Below are 23737 nucleotides of genomic sequence, written 5' to 3'. Positions count from 1 at the left end.
GACTACAGACTGTCGGTCATGTGACATTCAAATGAAGAGTTGGAGTGATGAGCTCCATTCCCCAAATAATATATCACTATGACCTTTTCCTTGGTGTTTGGTCCAGGCAGGGATTCTATAAAGAATGAAAATGTCACTAGCAGAACATGTGTGGAGATCAGAAAGGAGCAGGGGAGAAACCCTTGCCAGCGGGTGCCGACGGAACCAGGCTGGCAGGCACTTACTTTGGATGCAGCTCCACCATTAATAATGGACTTCACGAAGATTCCCAAATCTGCGTGGTTCTCTTTGGAACGGTTCCCTTTGACACTAACACCAAGCCCCGCAGATCCCGAGTCATTAAGCGGGACTTCAAAAGTCAGAAACTCCCGGGTCCCATCGGGGGTGAGAACAATGTCCTCATCTTCAGCTTTCTAAAGGGGGAAAGAATTGGACAGGGTATTCAGATATGAATGCCTCTTTCAGCGATCGCACTGAAGACCTGTAATGACCGTGCTCTGATCAGCACTGACAGAGTATTTCCACCCCAAGACAGAATCCATGATGATAGGATAGCTGTCCTGAAGGACTACAGCTGACCCTTGCTGTGAGTAGCTTCAGGCTGTACTCACATCAATGCTGCACCAAATGTTGCAACTGGTTCTAAGAAATACAGGGGTAATGCAGAGGGATAGGCAGACTTCTAAAGTCTGGGGCTAGTATATAATCTCTGTCCTGTTCTATTATAAACTAGGATAGAAACACAGTTTAAAAGAAAAAAAAAGTCAAGATAAACCAGAATTCTCCTCAAGCATCCATTTTAGAGAGGACCCCAGTGAAGCCTGGAACTTGGTCCTTCTCTTCTCCCAACTTTGAAATGTTGCTTCTACATCCACTTAGCCATCAATTACAGTGAACAAGAGCAGGATGAACTATCACTTGTCCCAAATGGACAGCAATTCTTGATTACTCATCAAACTTGGTTATTATAGAGCATGGGAACAGGGATTATTTCTTCATTTTTCTTTGCACTGAACCCAATTTTTGTAATATTCCAAGAACCCAAATCAAATAATGATAAAAATAATTAAAAGAGAATTTGCGGCTTTCATATGTACTCTTGATTTCTTAAAACTGTGATTAAAAAATACAAACAATGTGCTATTTTAAAACCTTAAAATCCAAAATAATATTACCTGAAAAGTAATGTTTCAAATTTGCTGACATTCAGGGTTAACATGTATTTGAGCATATATATCCGCTTGTGTGTGTGTGTGTGTGTGTGTGTGTGTGTGTGTGTGTGTGGTGTATGAGAGAGAGAGAGAGAGAGAGAGAGAGAGAGAGAGAGAGAGAGAGAGAGAGAGAGAGAGAGAGAGACTGGGTCACCGATGATAAAGTGGGGGCCTCATGAAAGGCAGTCCAGAAGCAGTCTGCAGCTGGCCTATACGCCTAGCCACACAGGAGTACATTCTTGAAAATAGTTCAAAGAATAGCCTAACAGTAAGTAAGGAGGAGGAGGTTTTCAATGACCACAATCTTTTTAGAATATGAAAAGTATGCACTAAAAAATGAAAATAAATGTTTAAAAGACATGGTCTATGTAAAGTAAATATTTACCATAAAATTGAGCTTCTCGGCTCATTGTAAACAGTTTCTAATCTTTATAATATTCCCAGAGAATAATTACAATTCAATACAACAAAACCAGTGAATTAGAGACAAATCAAGGTCAAATAACCGTATCAAAATATTGATATTTCACACATCTATTATACATAAATATCTTTATACTTATGTGATGCTCTATAAATACAAATGTTCACTTCATTTTCATTGCTTTATCTGTAGCAAAACAATTAAAACACTAAGTAATTATTCTGTGAATGACTATTACAGTCTTAATGTAAATATAAATATATACCATCTGGAGGTCTGGAGCAGCTCAATGCAAGAGCATTGGCCTAGCAAGCATGTCCAAGGACCCAGGTGCATCCCAGCACTACAGACAACCAAAACAATTAAACTTAAAAGAACATACCACATGGGTGGATTTCAATATTTAAAAGAAAAAAACCAGCATCAATAAATCTAAGCCACGCCATTGTCTTTTGTATCTGGAAAAAAGCAATGAAGAGATAAAATAGATATGGTCGATTCATATTTCTATTCCAAGAATCCTGCATTTGAGCGGCCATGGAAGCTGTAGCTTCTCGGCCTTCTGCTAAGATAAAGGAATCTCAGCAGCATTTAGTGAACACAAGGAAAGACTCACCCTTGCTGCTCCTTCCCTCAAATCCAGAGGACTGTAATTGTCACTGACTGATTTAGATCTTCAGTTTGGCGTTTTCATGTTGACTGATTTCAACATTTCCATAATGCTTTTACAAAGGCTTAAAATTTCTCATTTTTTTTTTCCTACTTGAAAAATCAAGACAAGGAGCTGAGCGAATTCATGAAGAAAAAGGCTAATCAAGGTGGGCGCGCTCCCCCACCGCCTTGCTTGGCAGTTTCACTTACTAGGAAAACGGCAAGGGGCGGCAGAGGTGGGGGGGGGGTTGTCTCTTACACTTCTCCTATCAAACCTTGAGACTTTATTATCATTAAGAACATTGAAGGGAGACACTGTAAGCGCCATTAGCATTTCATTATTAATCCACTTGGCTCCTGAACAAGATTAAAATTAACACCAGCTTTTAGAAATTAGTTTTTTTGGCAGTAACTTTTACGAGTTTGCTCTTCAAAGACCATTTGGGATGCGACATTATAAAAAAAAAAAAATCTCCACAAAGCTGAGCTGTGTACAGCATCTCTGTGTTCTGACCGGGGAGAAACTACTTTCAACCTTCTTGTCATGCACTGAAGCTGAGCCTTCCCAACCAGTGGGCTCTAGTTTCCCACTTCCAAACAAATGGTAACACGTTCTCCAACACGGTCAAGCCATTTTTGCTGTTCACTTCCGCAAGCACGTGAACAATAGGTATCTCTAGGGTGTGTGTGTGTGTGTGTGTGTGTGTGTGTGTGTGTGTGTGTGTGTGTGTGTGTTTGCAGAGCGTGAACAAGCTTCCCATCAAACTTGACTGCAATTCCCCCACTGCCCACTTCTCCATTGGCAATTTTGCCTTTTAATGTCCAGAAACAAAGAGCATTTTGCCAAGCATATTAGAAATAGGGGCCCTGCCGCACAGGATCTGTGAAAGCCATCTAGTTTCCCATTATCCTCAGAGAAGCAGAAGGGTATCCCCCGAGTCCAGTGAGGAAGAATAGTCACTAGCCTTCACCAGGTCCTAGTGTTTTTTCTTCTGTCAACAATGGTCCCAGTAGCTCTGAGACCGTGGCTGTCTATGAGGGACTGTGAATTTACAGTGCACCCTAAATACACCTTCCTTTCCTAAAGAAATGGAAAGGACAAATCTCTGGGCCTCAGTGGACAAATGTGCATAAAATATTGTGAAGGAAAACAAAGGGGACAAGTTGTAAACACAGCACACCATAGAAGGGAGAAGCACTGACAGCTCATGAAGGCACTACATTCACAAAGCTCTCACACAGGAGTCCTGCTCTACTGAGCTAACGTCTACAGTCTGTAAATCCCTGGTAAAGTACCAATGAAGGACAGACTCCCACATCAAATCCAAAAGGAAGGTGGGCAAGCCATTCACTAAGAAAGAACAGAATAACAGGGGAGTTCTGTTCTCCAAAGTTAACAAAAAAGTGCAAACTAAACGGGAATTACCCATGTGTCAAAGGCTTTCTGCAGAACAATGACATGTGGCAACATGCTGAACTGGATGTGTTTGGACTGGGCATAGTGGTGTATACCCGTAACCTTAGAACCAAGGCTGAGGCAGAAGGACCCTGAGGTCAAGGTCAACCTGAGCTACTAGAAAGGTTGTCTTCAAAATGAGAGATGAGGGGAGGAGAGAAAGGAAGGCAGGAAAGGAGGGAGGGGAAGGGAGAGAGGGAGGAATGGAGGGAGGGAAGTAAGGAGGGAGGGAGAAAGAGAGGGAGGGAAGAATGGAGGGAGGGAGGAAGGAGGAAGGGTGAGAGGAATGGAGGGGAGGGAGGGAGGGAAGAAGAGAGAGAGGAAGGGAGGGAGGGAAGGAGGGAGGGAAGGAGGGAGGGAGGGAGGGAAGGATATGTCTTGGAATGACAGGTGAATGCATAAACAGAGCATTCAGAAGGCAACCGAGGAGCCTCTAAATTCATTGCATATTGCATTAAAATTGACTGCAGCCATATACAGAGATCTGCAGGGATGTTGATGGCCTTTATTACAACTGCCCCAAACAGAGCCTCTAAATGTCTGACACGAAATAAGCAAATTATCATGCACTTAAAGAGCATCTATCACTCAATCACTTACAGTGTCTAAAATATTTTTATGATGGGAAATTTGGGTTTGTAGAAAATAAGGGTTTGCTTAACTTCCAGTACTTTGCCCATCAAAGCCCTGACAGTGTCTTTTGTAAATTGCTTAATTTCTGTTCTGTGTCAACAAGAAGCTTCATAGGGGATGGTCTGATATCAGTCTTAGGTGGTGCGAAGGACATGCCATTTACTGGCTCTAGCACAGGTCCATGGGACAGAATACAGATTAGCTACATATAAGATGGAAATTATGAGCAAATACATCAATATCATGACAATAAAGTCAGAGAACTGCAGGTGATTATAGTTTTCTTTTGCTTGGATGAATTTTCTATAGTCAATGTTATTTTTGTAATCAAGCAATCTAGGGTGCCATTTAATTTTCTTCCCTCAATGACACAATAATGGAGTGGCAGACATACACACAAAACAAAGCCAAACAGGGTGGATGGGGAAGACCGAGGGAGGCTGGCGGGCAAGGGATAGGACTGGGGTCACGGGATGTGGCTGAGCATGGGGTGACAAGCTCATGAAGCTATCAGGAAGAGCAGTCACCAGCACATCCAAGAAATGTTCACAGAGCTAAAGAGAGAACACGCTGTGCAGGGATTGTAAACAAATATGAGCAGAATTTTGTCATTTTAATTAAAAGGAAGACTTTTAAAAATAGAATTTATCTTAGTTAAAAAATTTGTATATACTAAGCACAAATCAAGTTTAAAATCTGTATTTTGATTTAAAAAAAATTCCTTTGGGATAGGATCCTATAGACCAGGCTTGCTGTGATCTCCCTATGTATATGAAAATGACCTCGAGATCGTGATCCCCATATCTCCACCTACGCAGTGATAAAATTACAGGAATGTGTCACCATGCCTAGCTTCATATTCTTATGTATCAGAGGAAAGATAAACAATGGTGTACGTTATTTGAACCCATCTTTCTGAGACTCACTATTTAGATTGTTTATTCATTATTATTGTTTATAGTTGTAGTAATTGGGGATTGAACTCAGGGTGTTGCACAAACTAGGATCTACCACTGAGCGACAACCTCAATGTCCCCACCCATCAATTTTTTGTCTTGTTTTGTTTGACATGGTCTTTTAAGCTTCCTAGGCTGGCTTTACCCGACCCGACCCCCAGCAGGATTTGGCATGAAGATCCTCCTACCTCAGCTTGCCCAGTGCTAGGACCACCAGGCCTGCGTATTAAATCATAATCTTGTATTTGGACTTACTGGGCTCTTTCCTTAGTCAATGAATAGCAAATAATTATTAAGGAATTTAATTTTTTTTGTTTGACAGTTATAATGGTTATTAACTTCCAGGATCTGCCCAGAAACGTACCCAGAGAAAAATCAGAAAAACCCAAGTTAAGACATATTCTCAAAATGATGTGCTCTTTAAAAAAATGTTCTTAGAGTAGTTTTCCAAACATGCAAAATGAAGACAGAACAAACAACTAGTCCAGACAGAAGATTACAGATGCATGATGACCAATGCCATGCCACACCATGACCTGAGTCAGACTGTAGCCTAGAGATGCATTCTTACTTATTGTTCATTTGTTTTGTAAACAACTATTGGTACCTACAGCACTATGCAACCAATGCCAGTTTATTGGTTTTGATAACCAGAGTACAGCTGCAGAAGAAAATGTCCTTGAACTTAGGATTAAAGCAAAATCACATAAACAATTTACTGTCAGTTCAGAAAAATGCTACAGAGAGAATGGTATACAGACTGTGTGGAGGAAAAGAGGGTGAAAACTATGTTGAATATAGCAAAATGTTTACAATGGAGGAGGTACGTGAAGAGAACTTCCTGGAATTTTGACAATACAGAAAAAAAAAATTAGATACAGTGACTGATCTATTCAGAATAGCCTTGTAACATTCTAAGATTATATTAAAACTTACAGAGCTCAGCAGAAAAAAAAACTTTAAAGTTAAAAAATGTCCATGTTATAAAGGTACCAAGTTTATCACTATACTGCATAGATGATAACTGATGAAAACATTTCAAGGAAAACATGTCAAAAACATTAAGCAGTCATTTTCACAGTAGAGGAATGTCAACTCAATTCCTTAGTGAGTTAGCTCTGTTTGTCTTTCCAACACCTCTACATTCTGCAAAGACTGGGTAAAAATCAGTGCAGGCAGACAAAGGATTTTAATCACATTATGCTTTGAAAAAACCACAGAAGTCAGTGAGATTCAAAGCCACAGAGAAATGTCATTCATCCCATAGCCATGCTGCAAATCCTTCCCTCAGTATTTATATTACAAAGGCTTCAGGATATGGCTATAGCTACGGCTAATACTAATACTAAGTAAGATAAAAATAAATATGTACACATAAAGATGTATGGGAACATGAATATCCCTTGACTCACCGTGGAATTATACCTAGATAAACCTATTCTAAGCTCAAATATTGCAAACCTGAAATGCATTTAGCATACCCAATGTACCCAACATCACAGCTAACCCTTCAGAACACTTTTATTAGCTGACATTTGGATAAACTATCAACTGCAAAGATTATTATCTAGTAAGGCATTCAAGATCCCCAGTCATTTATTGATGTCTCATGGAAATGGGGACAAGAGGATGGAGTTTATATGTATACTTCATATTCTTGTGAAGTTGGAAACTGGCATTTTGACCCTTTGTAAGTGGGGAAGGGGGATGCTGCCCGTGAGTCAGCCTTTTATGTGATAGGCATGTTTTATTCAAAGTAAACCAAATGTGTCACACTTTCTTTTGTTCAAGGTTTTTTAGAACTTTTGAGGTTTAAATTCATGACCAACTAGGACTTACTGGGATAGGTAGTAAAAGAGCGTGAAAGGCTGGCTCTGGGTTCAGCTTTGAGATAGGCTGTTCAGTATTTGCATGAGGTCAAGCCCAGCACTAAGTAAATAAACCATTTTTTAAAAACTGAACATGCGGTTGTTCTAAAAGCTGAGTAAACCATAGTTCATTACTAATTTGAAATGTCATCTTCAGACACAAACATACATATGCCTAAATGTATACACATATCTGTACAGGTGTACAATCTTTATGTTTCCAGAATTGCTCCTCAGTGTTAGGTGGCCTGCTTGCCTGTACTCTGGCAATCCCAGCTGGTCCATGTTACACAGCTTTCCATTATCTTTGCCAAATAGAATGATCTCCTCATCTATCCTCTCTCACTAACATCCTCCATGTGTAATACCACTGTGGTTTTCATTGGCTATCATGGCTGAATCATTCTCTAATCAAGAACTCAAGGTTGTGGCTCTTCCTAATCTATACTCATAGGTGTGTCACATTCTGCATGCTGCTTCCAAATTCTGCTCTGAGGTCTTACTTGCTAAGCAGTTTTTAAACGATAAAATATTTGAAAGTAGCATTTTATTTATTGAAGCTGCTTGATTATGTATCTACATTTTAAACAACCAATACTGTTAATTACAGTACCTAAAGCCTTTATATGCTGATGGTTTTGGTTTACCTATTTGGTAATAAATTTTGGAAACAAATAGTAACAGTACTCATTGTGAATATTGGTGGTTTTTTTGTTTGTTTGTTTGTTTGTTTGTTTTTGAGACAGGGTCTCTATATAGCCTTAGCTATCCTGGATCTCACTACGTTGATCAAGCTAGCCTCAAATTCACAGAGTTCCACATACCCCTACCTTCTGAGTCCCGGGATTGGCTGAGATTGGGAATGTTTTTATTCTGTATTACTTCATATGCAAGATCCCAACTTTAAGCTGACTATTAATTGTCATATTAAATCTCCTATCTTACATCCACGCAGCACATCATCACAGAGACCAACACATCTCATACTTCAGACAGTGTGTGGTTTGGTGCAGGCCAAAATGCAGACTACCCTTAATTTCCAGTGTGAATTAGGGTTAGTCTTCTAAAACGGACATGGCTGAGCTGCATCTGTATTTGAACTTTAGCCCAGAACACCTGACATATTCCCCTTCCCTTTTATTATGACAACTATGCTTACCCTAATTACTGATCTATCATCATATCTTTCCTGATTACACGTTATATTATACTCTCTTAACCTCACTACATTTTACAAATGAATAGAGAATAATTCTAACATTAACATTTTTATGGAGTTTGTTTGACAAGCCCCCCATTCCAGGCCCCTCCCACAATATGGAAGTAAATAAGTATATTATTTTAAAAATATATCACCTTGATAAAGAGGAGGGACAAATAATATCATACTGAATTAGCAAGTGGGCCCTTTATCTTTGGAACATCTCTAAGGACAGATTTCTTACCGTTTCTTTTGGAATCTGCATCTGGCTTGGTTCAGCATTCTAGAAGAATTAAAGAGAAACATCAGTAAAGACTGATTTTCATCATCAAGGTCCAGGCACACAATATTTTATTAGAGAAGATTAAGTTGTTTTAGAAGTCATAAACTAAGCTAGGCAGTGGTGGTGGACGCCTTTAATGCCAGCACTTAGGAGGCAGAGGCAGGCGGATCTCTGAGTTCAAGACAAACCTGGTCTACAGAGTGAGTTCGAGGACAACCAGTGCTACACAGAGAAACCCTGTCTCTCGAAAAATAACAAAACAAAATAATAATAATAATAATAATAATAATAATAATAATAATAATACCAACAATAAACCCATAACTATACATGAAGGGTCAGAAGGGTCATTGTAAGATGGCTGACATATGACTATATATATTCCAGACTGCGTCAGGTCTTAGACATGTATTTCAGCAGTTCTTCTAGATATATGTGTTTACCAGCTCATTCACAGTACCTCATGAGCTTCTGTGCAGGAAAAGAAACCACAAAAACAGTTTCCAAATATACTGTTGTCTCTAAATGTGTTTGCAGTCTCCACACCCCAACCCCAGGCTTAAAGTACAGGGCCATTTGACAGCTCCACAAAGAAAAGTAGTCAGTACTACAGACGGAAACACAACTTGATATCGGAATGTGTTCCACAGGGAACAAATGTAACTCTTCCCACATAATATAGAACATGAAGGGTTGGTATTTGGTTTATTTAATTTTTCACAAAAGACAAACACTAATTTTAAAGTATTTAGATTAAGATCCACAGGACTGAAACAGAGACGCCACCAAACAACGAGAGCTACATTAATTGGAGTTAAGAATTATTTTTAAACACTCCTTTTGACTTTTCAGGATGTTATTATTTTAAGTCTCAGAAAGCAGCTGCAGCACGTGTAACAGACTGACAGCCTACTGGCCCTGTCCTTAATGAAAAGCTCACAAGCAATAAATTAAATAACCGTGGGGGAGGGGGAACAAGAGCAGCAGACGGAAGAAACAGAAGCCTGGAAGATCCAAATTGGCCCAGAAGAACCTGCCTAACCCCAGGCTGGCACTTGCTCCCCCGTGAGACTGCTGAGGAGCAGTACTGCAGCTTGGCACCCTGGTAAGGCCAACAGGCAGCCTGAGAGTGCCAGGCAGAACCCCAGCTTCCTGCCTGCCCAGGGGAGGCTGGTGCTTTGGTGAGGGCTCATTTGCAATCGAATAGAGACATCCCAGATTTAGGATCAGGTGGCATCTTAAACACAAAATTGGATAAGAGTGGAGAAAATGGAAAACTGAATTTCAATTGAGAAATAATGCATTAAACATTTGTTAACTATGACGAAGTTTTCATAATTTATTCAAAATCAATCTAAAACACAAGTGTTCACGTCTCACCCTATCACAGTCTTAAATCCCCAAAAAACCATGGAAGACTCTCAGGTCTGTGTGTAACCAGAAATTTAGCTTTATTTTAATAGCCATTTAAATAAATAACTAATTTTCATAAATAATGTATCAACCATGATGTATCACACTTGTGTAACTTCAGAAAACCAGATCTGTATGACAGATTTGGGAACTATAGGCTGAACCTTGTCACTTGTCTCGGCTACACAATGCTAGCAGCTAGCTGAAGGAGATGGCAAACATTCTGGGAAGGCTCAGGGCAAACCTGCCTTGTGGAATATTTAAGATGCTACTTGACCTTGAGCCAAAACAATCTTCTCAGCACATCAAAAGATAAAGACGATGCTTCTAAATGAGTCTCTTTTATATATAAATACATATAAGTTACATATAAGTAATAAAAATAACACCTTTTTTTCCCAAAAGAGTATTCAGAACTACATTTACTCTCGACATCTTATTCTGACCAATACAATCTCACTGTCTGTGCCTAATGGATGTCAGCATAGAGGGCAAAGGTGAGTTATAAACAATGTCATTGTTGTTTTTCCAAATAAGGTCACTTATGCTTGTGATTGTGACGTGTTGCCTCTTACATCTTTTTATTTTCATAACAACAATTCTGTAAGTTTCCTTAGTAACCAAACAGGAAGCACCATTAACTGTGCTTAGCTGTATTTACTACAAAAATCTGAAACCTGAGAATTTGTCACATGAGAAGAAGAGATGGCAGTATTTCAACTCTCGCCTTTGCGGTGTCAGTTATGAAGTAACTGACATCTTTGGTTCAGTCAGTCTAGCTGGGAGGTTACAGGGATAAACACGAATATCTCAAAACCCTCCTTACAAGCTGTTTATTAAACAGTCATCCATTCATAGTTGAGGCATCTATTGCTAAGACTGGCATAATTAAGAATGTTTGCATTGAGCTATGCATGAAGAAATTAAAAACTATAGAAACGCCTTAAGACAAGTCTCCATAAGCATTCACCAGTGAGTAGGTGGCCTAGATCACTGGCTCATGTGCAGAAGTCTTCCATCTGCCCTATGGTTACACACCAGTTCCCTTGGGTGGAAAGCATCTTCTTGGCGAAAGATTAGAAGGCTCACGGTCCCCTCCATCTTGGTACTTCTCAACAGGGAAACAACTTCCTCCTGGGACTTGCCTGCTAAATCTACTCCATTGACCTAAAACAAAGAGAAGATATTTAGCTAGAACCCTGTCCAGACAAGTAGCAGAAGAAAAGCCAGAGATCCAGAACTGAGGCCATCTGTTACTAAAGGGAAACTCTTTCCATGAAAAATTTGGTCATGAACAGGTAACCAGGAAGCATTGGTGGCTCATAAAAGAAGTCCACCAGATAGCCAGGAATCAGGGAGGAAGCAATAAATCCTTTAGTGTTCAGCCAGAAACCAGAAACCACAACCACCAGCCTTCACAGGCAGAATGCCATTAAGAGACAGCAACCATGAGGTCGAGTCAACATGGAGCTGCTATGAGGACTGAGCTCTTGCATGGCTTTGTGCATAACAGGTTTCCCAACAGCCACACAAAGGGGCCGTGCTCTCGGAAGAATACAGCAGCAATACATTAGTATAAACGCTTGATGCTTCAGTGAAAATGAAGAAGAATACATATTTTATCCTTAAAAGGGAAACACGAAACACCAAAAAGATGCACTAAAAAATGATAACAGCTTGGGAGGGGAAAGAATGCTTCATCTTAGTTTTTCTCAATGTACAAGGAGTCAGGCAGGCAGACTTTTGGAAGAATACATTTTTGAAGAATCTTACCATTTTTCATCCATAGAAATTAATAATGCTGGTTTCAAGGAGGATGTTTATCATCATCATCATCATCATCATTATTATTTTAAAGAGATGGTTTGGCTATGTACATAACACAGGTTGAGGTTACTACATAGTCGGGGAAGCCTTTACTCACAAGCCTCCTTCCTGGGAATGCCAAGTGTCAGGGTTGCCTGTATGTATGCATCAATCACCACACCAGAGTAACGAGTTTCACTTTTAAAAACTGTATGTTGTTCTCTCTTTATGAATCAAACATTGTAAGACGAGTAAGTACATGGCTTAAATTCTAATATTAGAATTTCCCTGGATTTAAGGTGTGTTTTGGAACCTGGCCTTTTAATGGAAACACTCTCACGGGGCTTAACGTGCTCCTTCAATGCAAGGAAAAGCTCGCGGACAGTAAGGGGAGGGCTCTGCAATGTGATGCTCCATTCTGTTTCTCCTTCTTCTGGCCCAGATGCTAAGGAAGCTGTCCAGTGACTTGTACATAGTCTAGAACACTATGGACACCACAGCATTAGGTTTGAAACACACAAAAGGAGTTCCAGGATGGAGACCCACCTGGAAGGCAGCTCTGAGCACTACACCCGACTCAGAAGCAAGGCAGGCTCCGGAGCGCTCCCACCGCTCAGAGAAAGGGAAGGTGCTCCTGATTCACGGAAAGCGAAGCCACTGTCTGAGTCAAGAGGTGCAAAGACAGTGACTATCTTCAGGAAGGAGGGCAGGGAGGAGGGCAGCGAAACAGGAAGCGATGAAGAGGACCAAGGAGGCAGGCACACGAGCAAAGGCAGACAAGCCCTGCATGCAAGGCCCTGGGTTCATCCCAAGTTCAGACAGAAAGAGTGAGGCAGAGACAGAAACACAGCCAGGAAAGGAGAGGACAAGTAAAGAAAGAGGAAATGGAAGGACAAATATTTCTCTTTTTGAACTCACATGCCAACTGAGACTTCCAAAATAACAGAAGCCGTAACTACCAACTTGCCTACAGCTGCTCAGTTTATATCCGAGAGAGAATAGAGCTTTCTAGAAACAGTCCCCTTTAAACAATTTGGGGATGAATCTTTCTGGTTAATAGACTAATTCAGTGTCAGCTGAAACATGTCACCTTATGTGTAGGACAAAGGGGAAAGACCTAAGATTTAAGGGAGAGATTCTAAAATAAAAACATGGGAGAAAGGAAGTGGTTTCTTAGCTCTCTGCTGCTTCTCAGGAAGTTCAACCCAGAGGGGTCAAAGCTGCATGGGAGAGGGCATGGTGATAAAAGCTCATTTTATCCATATTTGAAGAATTGCTAACGAAGCATGATTTCTACCAAGAAGAATGGACAAAGAGGGACCTAATGGTGCCACATTAGTGTGGGCGGTGGCTTGGAGTGTGTACATGGTTCAGGGATGAGGGGCCTGCCACGCCAATGGACATGGCTCAGTGATGAGATCCTGGGTCAGTGGTAAACTCTTGCCTAGAATTCCCCAATGAGGGCACTTGGGTATGGCTCAATTGTGGGTTTGTGGCTCAGTGCTCAGAGGCATGGCTCAGTAGAGGAGCAATTGCCTAGGAAGCATATAGAATTGGGCTTCATCTTTCATGCCAATGAAAAATAAATGAGTAAAAATTAAAATATAGGGTTTTTCCCCCCAAAAGAAAACCCTTAGAAAATTAGGTCTCCAGTTCTGAGTTGGTCCTTCAATTTTTTAGATGCACACAGCTGCCGACATCAGAGATTATGTCTATGTTTATGTATTTTTCCACAGTGACCGCAAATACCAGTGAAGTTAAACCCTGAGCATCAAAGGGACATTTCTAAAATCTGTTTTTCTTTCTGTTAACATCGGATGTTGTGTCTCCGTTTGCGGTCCAGGTGATCATACTAACCTTTATGCCTTCCTTTCAAGGCATGATCACATTGACTTTATCTGTCTTGGTTCTGATATCTAAGTAGTTGCCTTGCCTGTGCTGACACACATTGAGTATAAAGCTGTCTGAAATCACAAACAATCACAGAGGTATGCACACCCATAATGTCAAACATGCCCTGACTTCATAAACCAAATAGCTATATACCTAAATATTTATAAATAACCTAGAGAGAAAGATAATTTCTCATCAGATAACACGGGGGAACATAAAGTAAAACAAACAGTTTTCTGATGCCACATTTCTGCTAAAATATGTAATTTCATATTCTATGAAAATGTTTTCAAACTAACTCCTGAAGAAAGGAATTTTTCAGGGAAGCAGAAGCCCTTGCCTAGAAGCCACTCACCTCTATGAGCCGGTCTCCTGCCTTGAGTCTCCCATCTTGAATGGCGGCCCCTCGAGGGAGGATGTTCTTGACATAAATGGGAGCTGAGCCACCTATAGTGACATCTCGGGAAGTGATGCTGAACCCCAATCCTTCTGTACCTAAGTCAGAAACCGAGACATCTGTTAAGAGCTGCCGCGTATTGTGAACTGCACCTGGGCGCCACACACACAGGACTGGCTCACATTCTGTGTCAGCTTTACATTTTATAATGTCCAGGGATCTACACTCCTTTTAATGCTTTAAAAGTCTGAATGATGTTTTCAAGCTAAACTAAGTTTGGAAGATTTAAATTGTTTAGCTCTAGAAGTCATTAATCTTTTTTGGTGGTCTTATCAAGGACAGATGCAAGTTAATGAACTCATATGTCAACTGTAAGTCTTTGGGTACCAAATGGACCTGACAGCTCTAGTTGAGGAAATCCTGAATAAACACATCTGTGAAAATCTATAAAACCTTTAGGGTCTGGAGAGACTGAAACCAGTAATATTCTGAGTAACCAACCTTCCTCATACTCTGAGTGCAGCAACCTAACTTGCACACATGAACCATGTTGCTAACCCTTCTCAAGTTTCCTTCTAAGTAACTGAAATCCTCCCATGTGTGGTCCCATCCCCCACCATAGGGCAGATCACACAGGGAAGAGTACAGTTGGAAATTAGGGCTAATGATTCCTAGGGTCACCCTGTCACGTTTAAAGGCACTAAGGCTAATGAGATAGCAGTAAGTCACTTTCTTCTTTTTTATAGATTTATTTATTTATTTTATGCATATGATTGCTCTATCTGCATGTACAACTTTATGTCAGAAGAGGGCATGAGATCCCACTACAGATAGTTTTAAGCCACCATGTGGGTGCTGGGAATTGAACTCAGGACCTCTGGAAAAGCAGCCCGTGCTCTTAACCTCTGAGCCATCTCTCCAGCCCAGTAAGTCACTTTCTTGGTTTACATAATTAAACTTCTTCTTTGACAGGCTTCTGAGCAAACCATCTCCTTAGATCAGAACTCAAAAGCAACCAACAAAAATACACCAAGGTGCAATGTGCGGGGCCTGAGCAGTATCTAAGTCATAGAATTTTATAACACTTCTAATGAGCAATTTCTATTTGAGCCCATTTACTTCTCATGCTACATTTCAGTTAATGGGATGGCAAATACATAGTGAGCGTGAGAGGGATGGAGATATACACAAGACAGTAACGAGTATCTTAGCATGACACGAGGCTCACATAAAGATGAATCAAAAACTGTGACACATGAGAAAACCATGACAGGTAGATAAAATATGAGGTGAACAGAAAGGAAGAGAAATGAATGCTCAGTCATCCCTGAAAGCAAACATGCCAGAAATACTCTCAGGTTCAAACAAAACACACATTTCTACCCAATGGGAAGCCACTTCCAGACCGAATGTTAGTTTCTGCTGCTGTCTGTGCTGAAGCCTTGACTGGCAGGCTGTCTATATGAGTTTGACTAATTATTCTTCTGAGGCTGTCCCACATGTCTCTGTGCCTTTCGTGAAACTCGAATGACTTGCAATAACATCTATTAAGAAAGAACTCTAAATTATTCTCCTTTGCAATATTAATTTGTAAAAACTACAAAGATGGGCTACTCTATGAACCACCATTCTATTAAAATATCAGCAATAACCCCTAAATCTATAAGCCAGAAGTTCAGGCAATGACCTTTAAGGGAAAGATGAATAGATGTCAATTTTCATTTGGTGAAGCCAACAAAATATTTTGCTCTGATTGAAACAGATTACTGACCTTCTCCTCTGACTTTATTAAAAAGCTAATTTCTACAAAAGAGCAGGGGATTTGAGAATGCCAGAGCGGCAATAAATATTAAGAAATCATAATTATTGAAGCAAGTGAGTTGGAGTTTTTCTGTTCTGGAGCCTCATGTGACAGAGATCCAAAATGATTTCAGTGCATTATCATCCCAGAGAATTCTCTTTAGTATCAAGCGCTATCTCCAGCTTGTAAATTAATACCACTTAGAGCACAACAGTTTACTGTGAGTTGAACATATGTTTAACATGAACACACTATGCTTATAATGGACTTCTTAAAAAACCTCCAAAATTTCAAGAACTGTAAAAAGAATATCCTTCAGCTACAAGGAAACATTTAATTCTCGTGCAATCATTATTACCATATCTGTATTCAGTCATAATCAAAGACAATCAACATTCTCGTCCTTAAGTATAGTCAACACAATCTATTGATGTAAAACATCTGTAGACACTGCTGTAGAGGCAGCAGGTGCTTTTGTTGCATAGTCTCACTGCTAGTTAATGGAAATCAATACAAATCTAAGAGACTCTATGTCATTTAGATTACCAAAAGGGAGAGAACTATTTAAATGAAAACTACCACTTTTAACTTTCTTTCATGGATGAAGATCAGACTTTCTGAATTAGGTAAGTAAACAGAAGTCTACCTTTCTAAATCATACTAAAGCAAAACTACTAGTTCCTGTATTCAAAAATAGTGGTTCTTTTAATAGTAAGTAAAGTGACACTTCATGAAAAAGTTCATGTTACATCATAATTTGTCACATCTATTATTTGTGCGAAACTGCAATTGATGAGTGTTCTTCTCTCAGTATAAAGACAAGTATAATATTATAAATAAGACTGTTTATGAAGTAACATTAGTAGAACACTGGTCAAGTACAATGCTGTCTCTCTGTAGAAGGAACCTGAGCAGGATCGTTATTCTTCATATACCGCTAATTGTGGTGCTTGACGTATTTCTGGTAAAAAACCAAAGCCTGTCACTTGAGTGGAGAGAGAAGAATGGGAATTGGATCTTCCCCTAACTGAGAACAGACAGGAAACAGAGGGCTTCCCACACAGCTTGCAAAGTGTAGAAGCACACTGTCAAGTCCTGTTTGTGCCAATCAAGTATTTGTAGCTTAAAAGCCAATAATCAGAAGCTGTGGCTCACAGTGAGTTCAATGAAAGAATTGTTCAGGCCCACAGCCTTCTAGGCGCTACCTCAATGACAAGGAGAACAATGAATGGCAAGATATGAAAGACACTCTGGCAAGGATTTGCTGTCCACAGCTGCTGGACACAGGTAAGTCATTCTGGATGGCTCTCCAGCTGCTGTTGGAGCTGCCTGGGCTCAGGAGGGCATTTGGTTTTAACAAAGCCATAATTTGAAAGGCATGATTTTGAAGTACTTAGCTAAAGAGTTACAAAGAAGGTCAAGTGTGGCCATCGCTCTGCACAGTGGAAGAGACCAACGGCATGTTCTCTATGTGTGTTGTCTGTGTGCATGGAACTGCCATCTACAGGAAGGGGGACCATAAATAAACCAGTAACGGTAGAGAGGACTTAGGGGCACCCATCACCATTAACTGTCAAGGATAATCTTCAAGGAAATGAAGTTATATTCAGAAGAAGGAAGAGAAAACAGACAACTCTGGGCTTCTTAGCAACTGTGAATCAGACAGCCTCCAACATGGGTGCCCTTCCCTTGGCATGCTGAAGGCTACAGAGACGTCTAATTTCCTGTTTAAGGCGTGGTTGCCAGTCAAGACAGTCAGACCTCCATTATTGTTCTGGATATGGAAGGAAAACCTATAACCCACTTTTAGTATTAACCTAGGAATAACAGCTGATTATTGTAAACATGTGCTGTAACCGATTCTGAACTTTTACACTTCAATTTTATTTCTTCTGCATTTGTGTGTACACGTGTGTGCAAGGGGCATATGCACCTGTGTGAAAAGTGTGTGTAGACCAGAGGTTAGTGTGAAGTGTCTTCCTCAACTGTGCTCCGACTTATGTTTTGAGACAAGGTCTCATAATGAACCTGGAGCTTGTCAGAATTTGTCTAAAATGGGGCTGGTCACTAAGAGATCCACCTGGCCCCGCCCCCAACATGCCTGGCTTTTATGTCTACACTGGGAATCTCAACTCGGGTCCTCATGCACATGTGCAAGCACTCTACCACCAGATCCGTCTCCACAGCCTTCCATTTTAAGTTTGACAGGGGAGGGATAGAGATGGGGCAGAGGGCCTGACAGGCCGAGAGCCCTGGGCTTTATTCTGAGCACTGAAACCCTTAGGCAATAACAAGCGAGCACAGCTGCCCCCACCTCAGGACTCTCCTCAGCTAGTAGCTTATCTAAAAAGAAGGCCCACCTGACAGGAAGGGCATCCTACCTTTCTTAAGCTGGATGCAGAGCCTCTTGCCTACTCTCTTGGTGGTGTACACGCCGCCCACATGGGTACCGAGCGCATTCTGTGGAGTCACAGCTGGGGCCGCCGCGGGCGGTTTAGCAGAGGCCTGAGCACTATGAGGTAGTCGAGGGTGAGCATCCAGTTGCTCGGGGGGATGAGTCAGTCTGGGTGCTCTGGGCAATGCGTGAGGCACAGGGCTGGCCACGCTCCTGTTGTCCACGCAGTGGCTGTCGGGGCTGAAGCGGCTCGGGGAACAGTTGTTCATCTCGCGCTGGGAGAGTTGCTCGTACTGCTCCTTGTTCGCTGCGGGGACCACGTGGAACCAGATGACACGCGTGCGCATGGCTTGGCGGAACATGTGCTGCGCTCTGGATTCGACAAAGAGTGGGAGATTCGCAAATGAGGACGAGCGGAGCGGAAGATAACATGAGCTCGATTAAGTATGCTAATTAAGCAAAGAGAACCAGCAGACTGTTGGAACCATTCATGAAGCGTGTTTGTGAGCGCTGAGAACAGCAGAGTGGTTTCTCCAAATATAAATGTCTCATTCTGTAAATAAAAATGATAGACCTATCTCTGGCTGTAGATAAAACAAAGTGCCCTCCATTGTAAATCGTCACTAGTGACTAAGTGCTAACACATTTATTCTAGTTTAATGATTATTCTAGTTTACTGACGGAAAACATATACAGCTTTCTCTCTCATAGGTGTGTCCAACCTTCAGTCCTTTGGCCGCGTACGTTCAGGATACTTACGGATACGGTCCAACACATTTGTGTATGGCAACGACATATCACAATGTCAAAAGGTTGAATGTCCCTGCACAGAATTATGCCATAAAACTAATAAAGGCATGAAGTATTTTCTTACGAAGGGACCAAAGAAGTTTTAAAGAAATACTCTCTAGTATACTTATGGAAGTAAAGGAGGCAACTAACCACTTGTCAATTATCATCAAAACTGGTTCAAGTTTGTTGCACATATCTCACAAACACTAGTTCCTGCAAACAGAACCTAATGATGCATCAAGTACCACCCACCCAGTCTGGATCCTACCTGCTAAGGAGCAGTAAGACCCACTGTAAGGCAGATCCCACTCTGTTGGTCCCCAGGGCTCACATCTAAGGAAGAATGCTACTCATACCTACCCAATTTTAAAAGGTTTTTGTTGCTGCTGTTACTTTTAATTTACTAAGGGTTTCAGTCAGGATAAAGAATGCACCAGAAAGACCCAGTACTGTGACTCAAAGGAGTCTTCCTCCTGATTTACACTATGAAAGATAAAGCTGGAAATGCTAGCTCAAGTGAGCCCGGGACAGACTTCCTAACAGCAGAGAAACCAGTAAACTAGTAGCATTGTAACACTAAATCAGGTGCAGAACAATGTGGGAACAGTTCAACTGGTTAGAAAGTGCTCGAAAATACAGACAGATAGAGTCATTACATGAAGTTTGATTAAATTCTAGATTAAAAAACTAGATAACTGCATAAAACCTCTCCTGTGGTACAGTATATATATGTGTCAAAACACCCTAGCAAAAGGTGCCACCAGGGTGCCATGCCACCGGGGGAGAGGACCCCATGGCCACTGGGGGAGAGGACCCCACTGCCATCGGGGGAGAGGACCCCATGGACACCAGGGGAGAGGACCCCACGGACACCAGGGGAGAGGACCCCACGGATACCGGGTGAGAGGACCCCACGGACACCGGCGGAGAGGACCCCACGGACACCGGCGGAGAGGACCCCACGGACACCGGCGGAGAGGACCCCACGGCCACTGGCGGAGAGGACCCCACGGCCACCGGGGGAGAGGACCCCACGGCCACCGGGTGAGAGGACCCCACGGACACCGGCGGAGAGGACCCCACGGCCACCGGCGCACTTACTGCTCAAATCTTCTGTTCCGAAGATCTCCATCGTTAATCCTCACAATGCAGTCATTCTCATGGAAAAGGTTTTCTTGCTCAGCTTTTCCACCTTTCTCCAACCGCTTTACTAACAACCCCAGTGTTCTGGAACAGCAAGAATGTGAACAATTACAGGGGTAAAATTCCCTCTGCGTGCGTTAGCTCTATGGTACATGTTGACACACTCCCTTAAAAGCAGATGGACTAGGGTGTCACTGATACATTTTCAAGTAACATTGAGACAAAACTCCCCACAGTCTAAACAATTAGTAGAAATTGACCCTTTCCATCAATACCAGAAATCATTTCTGACTTGTCATTATTATCCTTCTGAAACTAAGTGCATACTAAGACTGCTTCAAAATGCCGGCAATGGAGCCTGCGGAGGACATCGGCAGGCGTCACAGTCTTAGGAATGGCTTTGGTAGGCTTCTGCGTCAGTCCAGGGGGCATGCTCCTGGGTGTAGCCCCTGACTCTTTCATGAAGAATGCCTAGCCTCCCTGTGCTTTATGTTTGAATCATACCAGCAAAGTCTTCAGAGAGAGTCACGAACTGTGCACACGAACTGTGAATTCAACCATAGGTCTATAATTGGGAGTTCAAAACCTGCCGAGTCTCTTCCTAAGTAAGTGATCTGCTGCCACACTCCTGGTTGCAGGTCACACACTGCTCAAAGAAGTGAGTGAACATTTCTCTCATCTGCATATCGGCACTCAAACTTTAAGACAGAGCATGAAATGAACTTTGTGGAGAACGCGGCAAAGTAAAAAGACAAAAGTATTAATGTCCCTTGCAGTGGTTTGAATGAAAACACCCTACAGGCTTAGGTCGCTAAACACTCAGTCCCTGGTTGTTGGTTTCAGAACCTTTAGACGTTCTCCTTGATGGAGGAGGAGCATCACTGGAGGCCAGCTTTCAGTCTATAGCCTTGCTTTTCACCACCCTGCTTTGTATTTGGGGCTGAAGATGTGATCTCTCAGCTTCTTGCTCTGGTGGCCTGTGGCTGTGCCTCCTACCAAGATGGACTCTTAGCCCTCTGGAACCATAAGCCAAAAAGAAACTCCTTTCACCATGAGTCACTTTTGGTCATGGTCTTTTATCACAGCAATGGGAAGCTAATTCAACAGTTGGTACCACAGAGCAGGCTGTGGCCATGAAGAACCTGACTATGTTGATTTTCGGAGGAATGGGGAAGACTTCGGGTCTTTGGAATAGAAAAACAGCTGCAGGCTGTAAGTAGAGCATGCAGGGCCATCCTAGACCCCACCTGTAAGAGTGGCCCTGCTTTCCTGCAACCAGGAGTGTGGCAGCAGATCACTTACTTAGGAAGAGACTCAGCAAGTTTTGAACTCCCAATTATAGACCTATGATTGAATTCACAGTTCAACTTGTAAGAGTGTTCAAGGGCCTTTTTAAATAGTAATGCCAAGATAATGATCTGACGTAAAAACATTTCAGAGCTACCTGTTTTGTTTCTGGTCTTTCTATGATTTTTTTTTCCCCATTGCTGGGCAAGCACTCTACCACTGCGCTTAATCATGACACCTCACTGAAGATTGTCTTTCTAAATTGTCCTTCTATGTGGCCAAATGCATCAGTAATACTAGTGCACAATAAAATATTACAAATCACTGAGTATGGTGGCACATGCCTTTAATCCCAGCATTCAGGAGGCAGAGGTGGGAAGATCTTTGTGAGCTCTACCCCAGCCTAATCTATACTATAAAATGAGTTCCAAGACAACCAGGGCTGTTACATAGAGACACCCTGTCTCAGGGGAAAACAAATTTAAAATTGTAAACAAATGACTAGCAGTAGGGAAAGACAGGAGAAAAGAAGTATACTAACCTAAGCTTCAGCCGCCACTCCTAGGTAACGTTACTGCCAGATATTGGGCAGGGGCTACAGGAGGCCCAGCGACACATGGTACCAGAGGATCAGGAACTGCCTGGACTAAGGTGATGTGACTGTCATACCCACAATTCTGGGATCACTATCTCCAAAGAATGAACAGATGGAAAGGTCAAGTGCTACAATCTGCAAACATTTCTCATTGGCTTCACTGAGCGGGAATGAACACAAAAGGAATGGGAAAGATCAAAGAACACCTCCCAAGAGGTGCACAGTTGCAGGGGAATGGAAAGGAACTCTGAAGGGCAATCCACCGGAAGCTGAGTGTCAGCACCCTCATTGTCCTGGAAGAAGCTAGGTGACAGACAAGACCTATTTGCCTGCCTGCTGGTTCTGACATCAAGCTGTCTCAAAGGCTTCAGTGTAGGGCTCTATGTCTCTGTCTCTCTGTCTCTCTGTCTCTCTCTTTCTCTCTCTCTCTCTCTCTCTCTCTCTCTCTCTCTCTCTCTCTCTCTCTCTCTCTCTCTCTCTCTCTCTTTCTGGCTTTTGAAACATGGTTTCACTGTGTAGCCCAGACTGTCCTTGAACTCAGAGAGATCTGCCTGTCTGTGCCTCCCAATTACTGGGTTTATAAAGGTATGTGCCACCATGCCTAACAAGATATATATATATAAAATAAACTGAATTCATCAGCTAGAGCTTCTTCTGAAGAAATTTAAAACAAAAAGACCTATGTTGTTACATTGGAGAATTAGGAGAGCTAAGAAGGCCGCAGGGCCTATGAACTGTCAAGGTACAGGGTATACTTTCCTTCTTGGGAGCTACTGCCAGAGTTCTTTAGGAGCAACCATGACCCATCAGGAGGAGCTGGGGGAGAAAAGGAGAGCTAGCTCTTGGGGGCACTGTTCCTGAATCAGAGCCACCCATGCTGGCTGCACTGAGCTACAAGGTTGAGAAAAGACCTAGTATTTTATGAACGGAGCTGGGGAGATCTATGAAGAAATGACTGAAGTGTGGGGTGATGTGGAAACAGGCATGCTCCACCTCCAGCTCCCATGTGAACTTCGGGGAGATCTTACATCAGTCGGAGGCTTGCCAAAGAAATGCGAATTTCTTTTCTTGTTAGACTGAAATATTTCTCAAACCTACTCTTCTTCCACTGTTCATTACAAGGATTTATTTTCCTTCTTATTTTAGAGAAAGGAAGGGATGAAGAAAAGGAAGGAGGGAGGGAGGAAGAAGGGAAGTCCTATGCCTACTAGGTACAAATGTCAATTCTGAATAATGTATTGAAAACAAAAATAGACAATTACATCTCTCTCTTTAAAGCCTTCCCTCACAGTTGCTGAACACTATCTCTTGGGGCCAGGAGGAGGGAGACTCGCAGAAAGCGAGCTGCTGGATGCTGCATCTCTGTGTGTGATTTTGGTTGCATAATTAGAAATTTAACTGCTCAGATTATATTAAGGATTCACCACTACATTTTTACAAGGTTCATTAGCCTAATTATACACTTAATTCAAACAAACTCAGTTGCACATGTTAACATTTTAATTCTAAGTATAAATTATAACCAATGATAA

The 23737-nt window shown here is 41.8% G+C and overlaps 1 protein-coding gene across 29 annotated transcripts in view; it reads right to left on the bottom strand.

The window, feature by feature from the left end:
- Pard3 (par-3 family cell polarity regulator) overlaps window positions 1-23737 on the bottom strand; it is a 552281-nt gene that overhangs the window by 223948 nt on the left and 304596 nt on the right. For all 29 annotated transcript variants that reach the window (XM_006982509.4, XM_006982506.4, XM_016001065.3 and 26 more), the window contains 6 exons: window positions 20282-20407; window positions 18375-18760; window positions 14151-14290; window positions 11135-11263; window positions 8645-8683; window positions 225-413 (listed from right to left, as the gene is read on the bottom strand). In XM_006982509.4, coding sequence (XP_006982571.1) covers window positions 225-413; window positions 8645-8683; window positions 11135-11263; window positions 14151-14290; window positions 18375-18760; window positions 20282-20407 — 1009 coding nt within the window. The remainder of the gene's footprint in view (window positions 1-224; window positions 414-8644; window positions 8684-11134; window positions 11264-14150; window positions 14291-18374; window positions 18761-20281; window positions 20408-23737) is intronic.

This window comes from Peromyscus maniculatus, chromosome 5 (assembly GCF_049852395.1).
Source record: "Peromyscus maniculatus bairdii isolate BWxNUB_F1_BW_parent chromosome 5, HU_Pman_BW_mat_3.1, whole genome shotgun sequence".
Lineage (NCBI taxonomy): Eukaryota > Metazoa > Chordata > Mammalia > Rodentia > Cricetidae > Peromyscus > Peromyscus maniculatus.
Note: the sequence above shows the minus strand (reverse complement) of the source record. Positions and strands in the feature narration are given on the sequence as shown.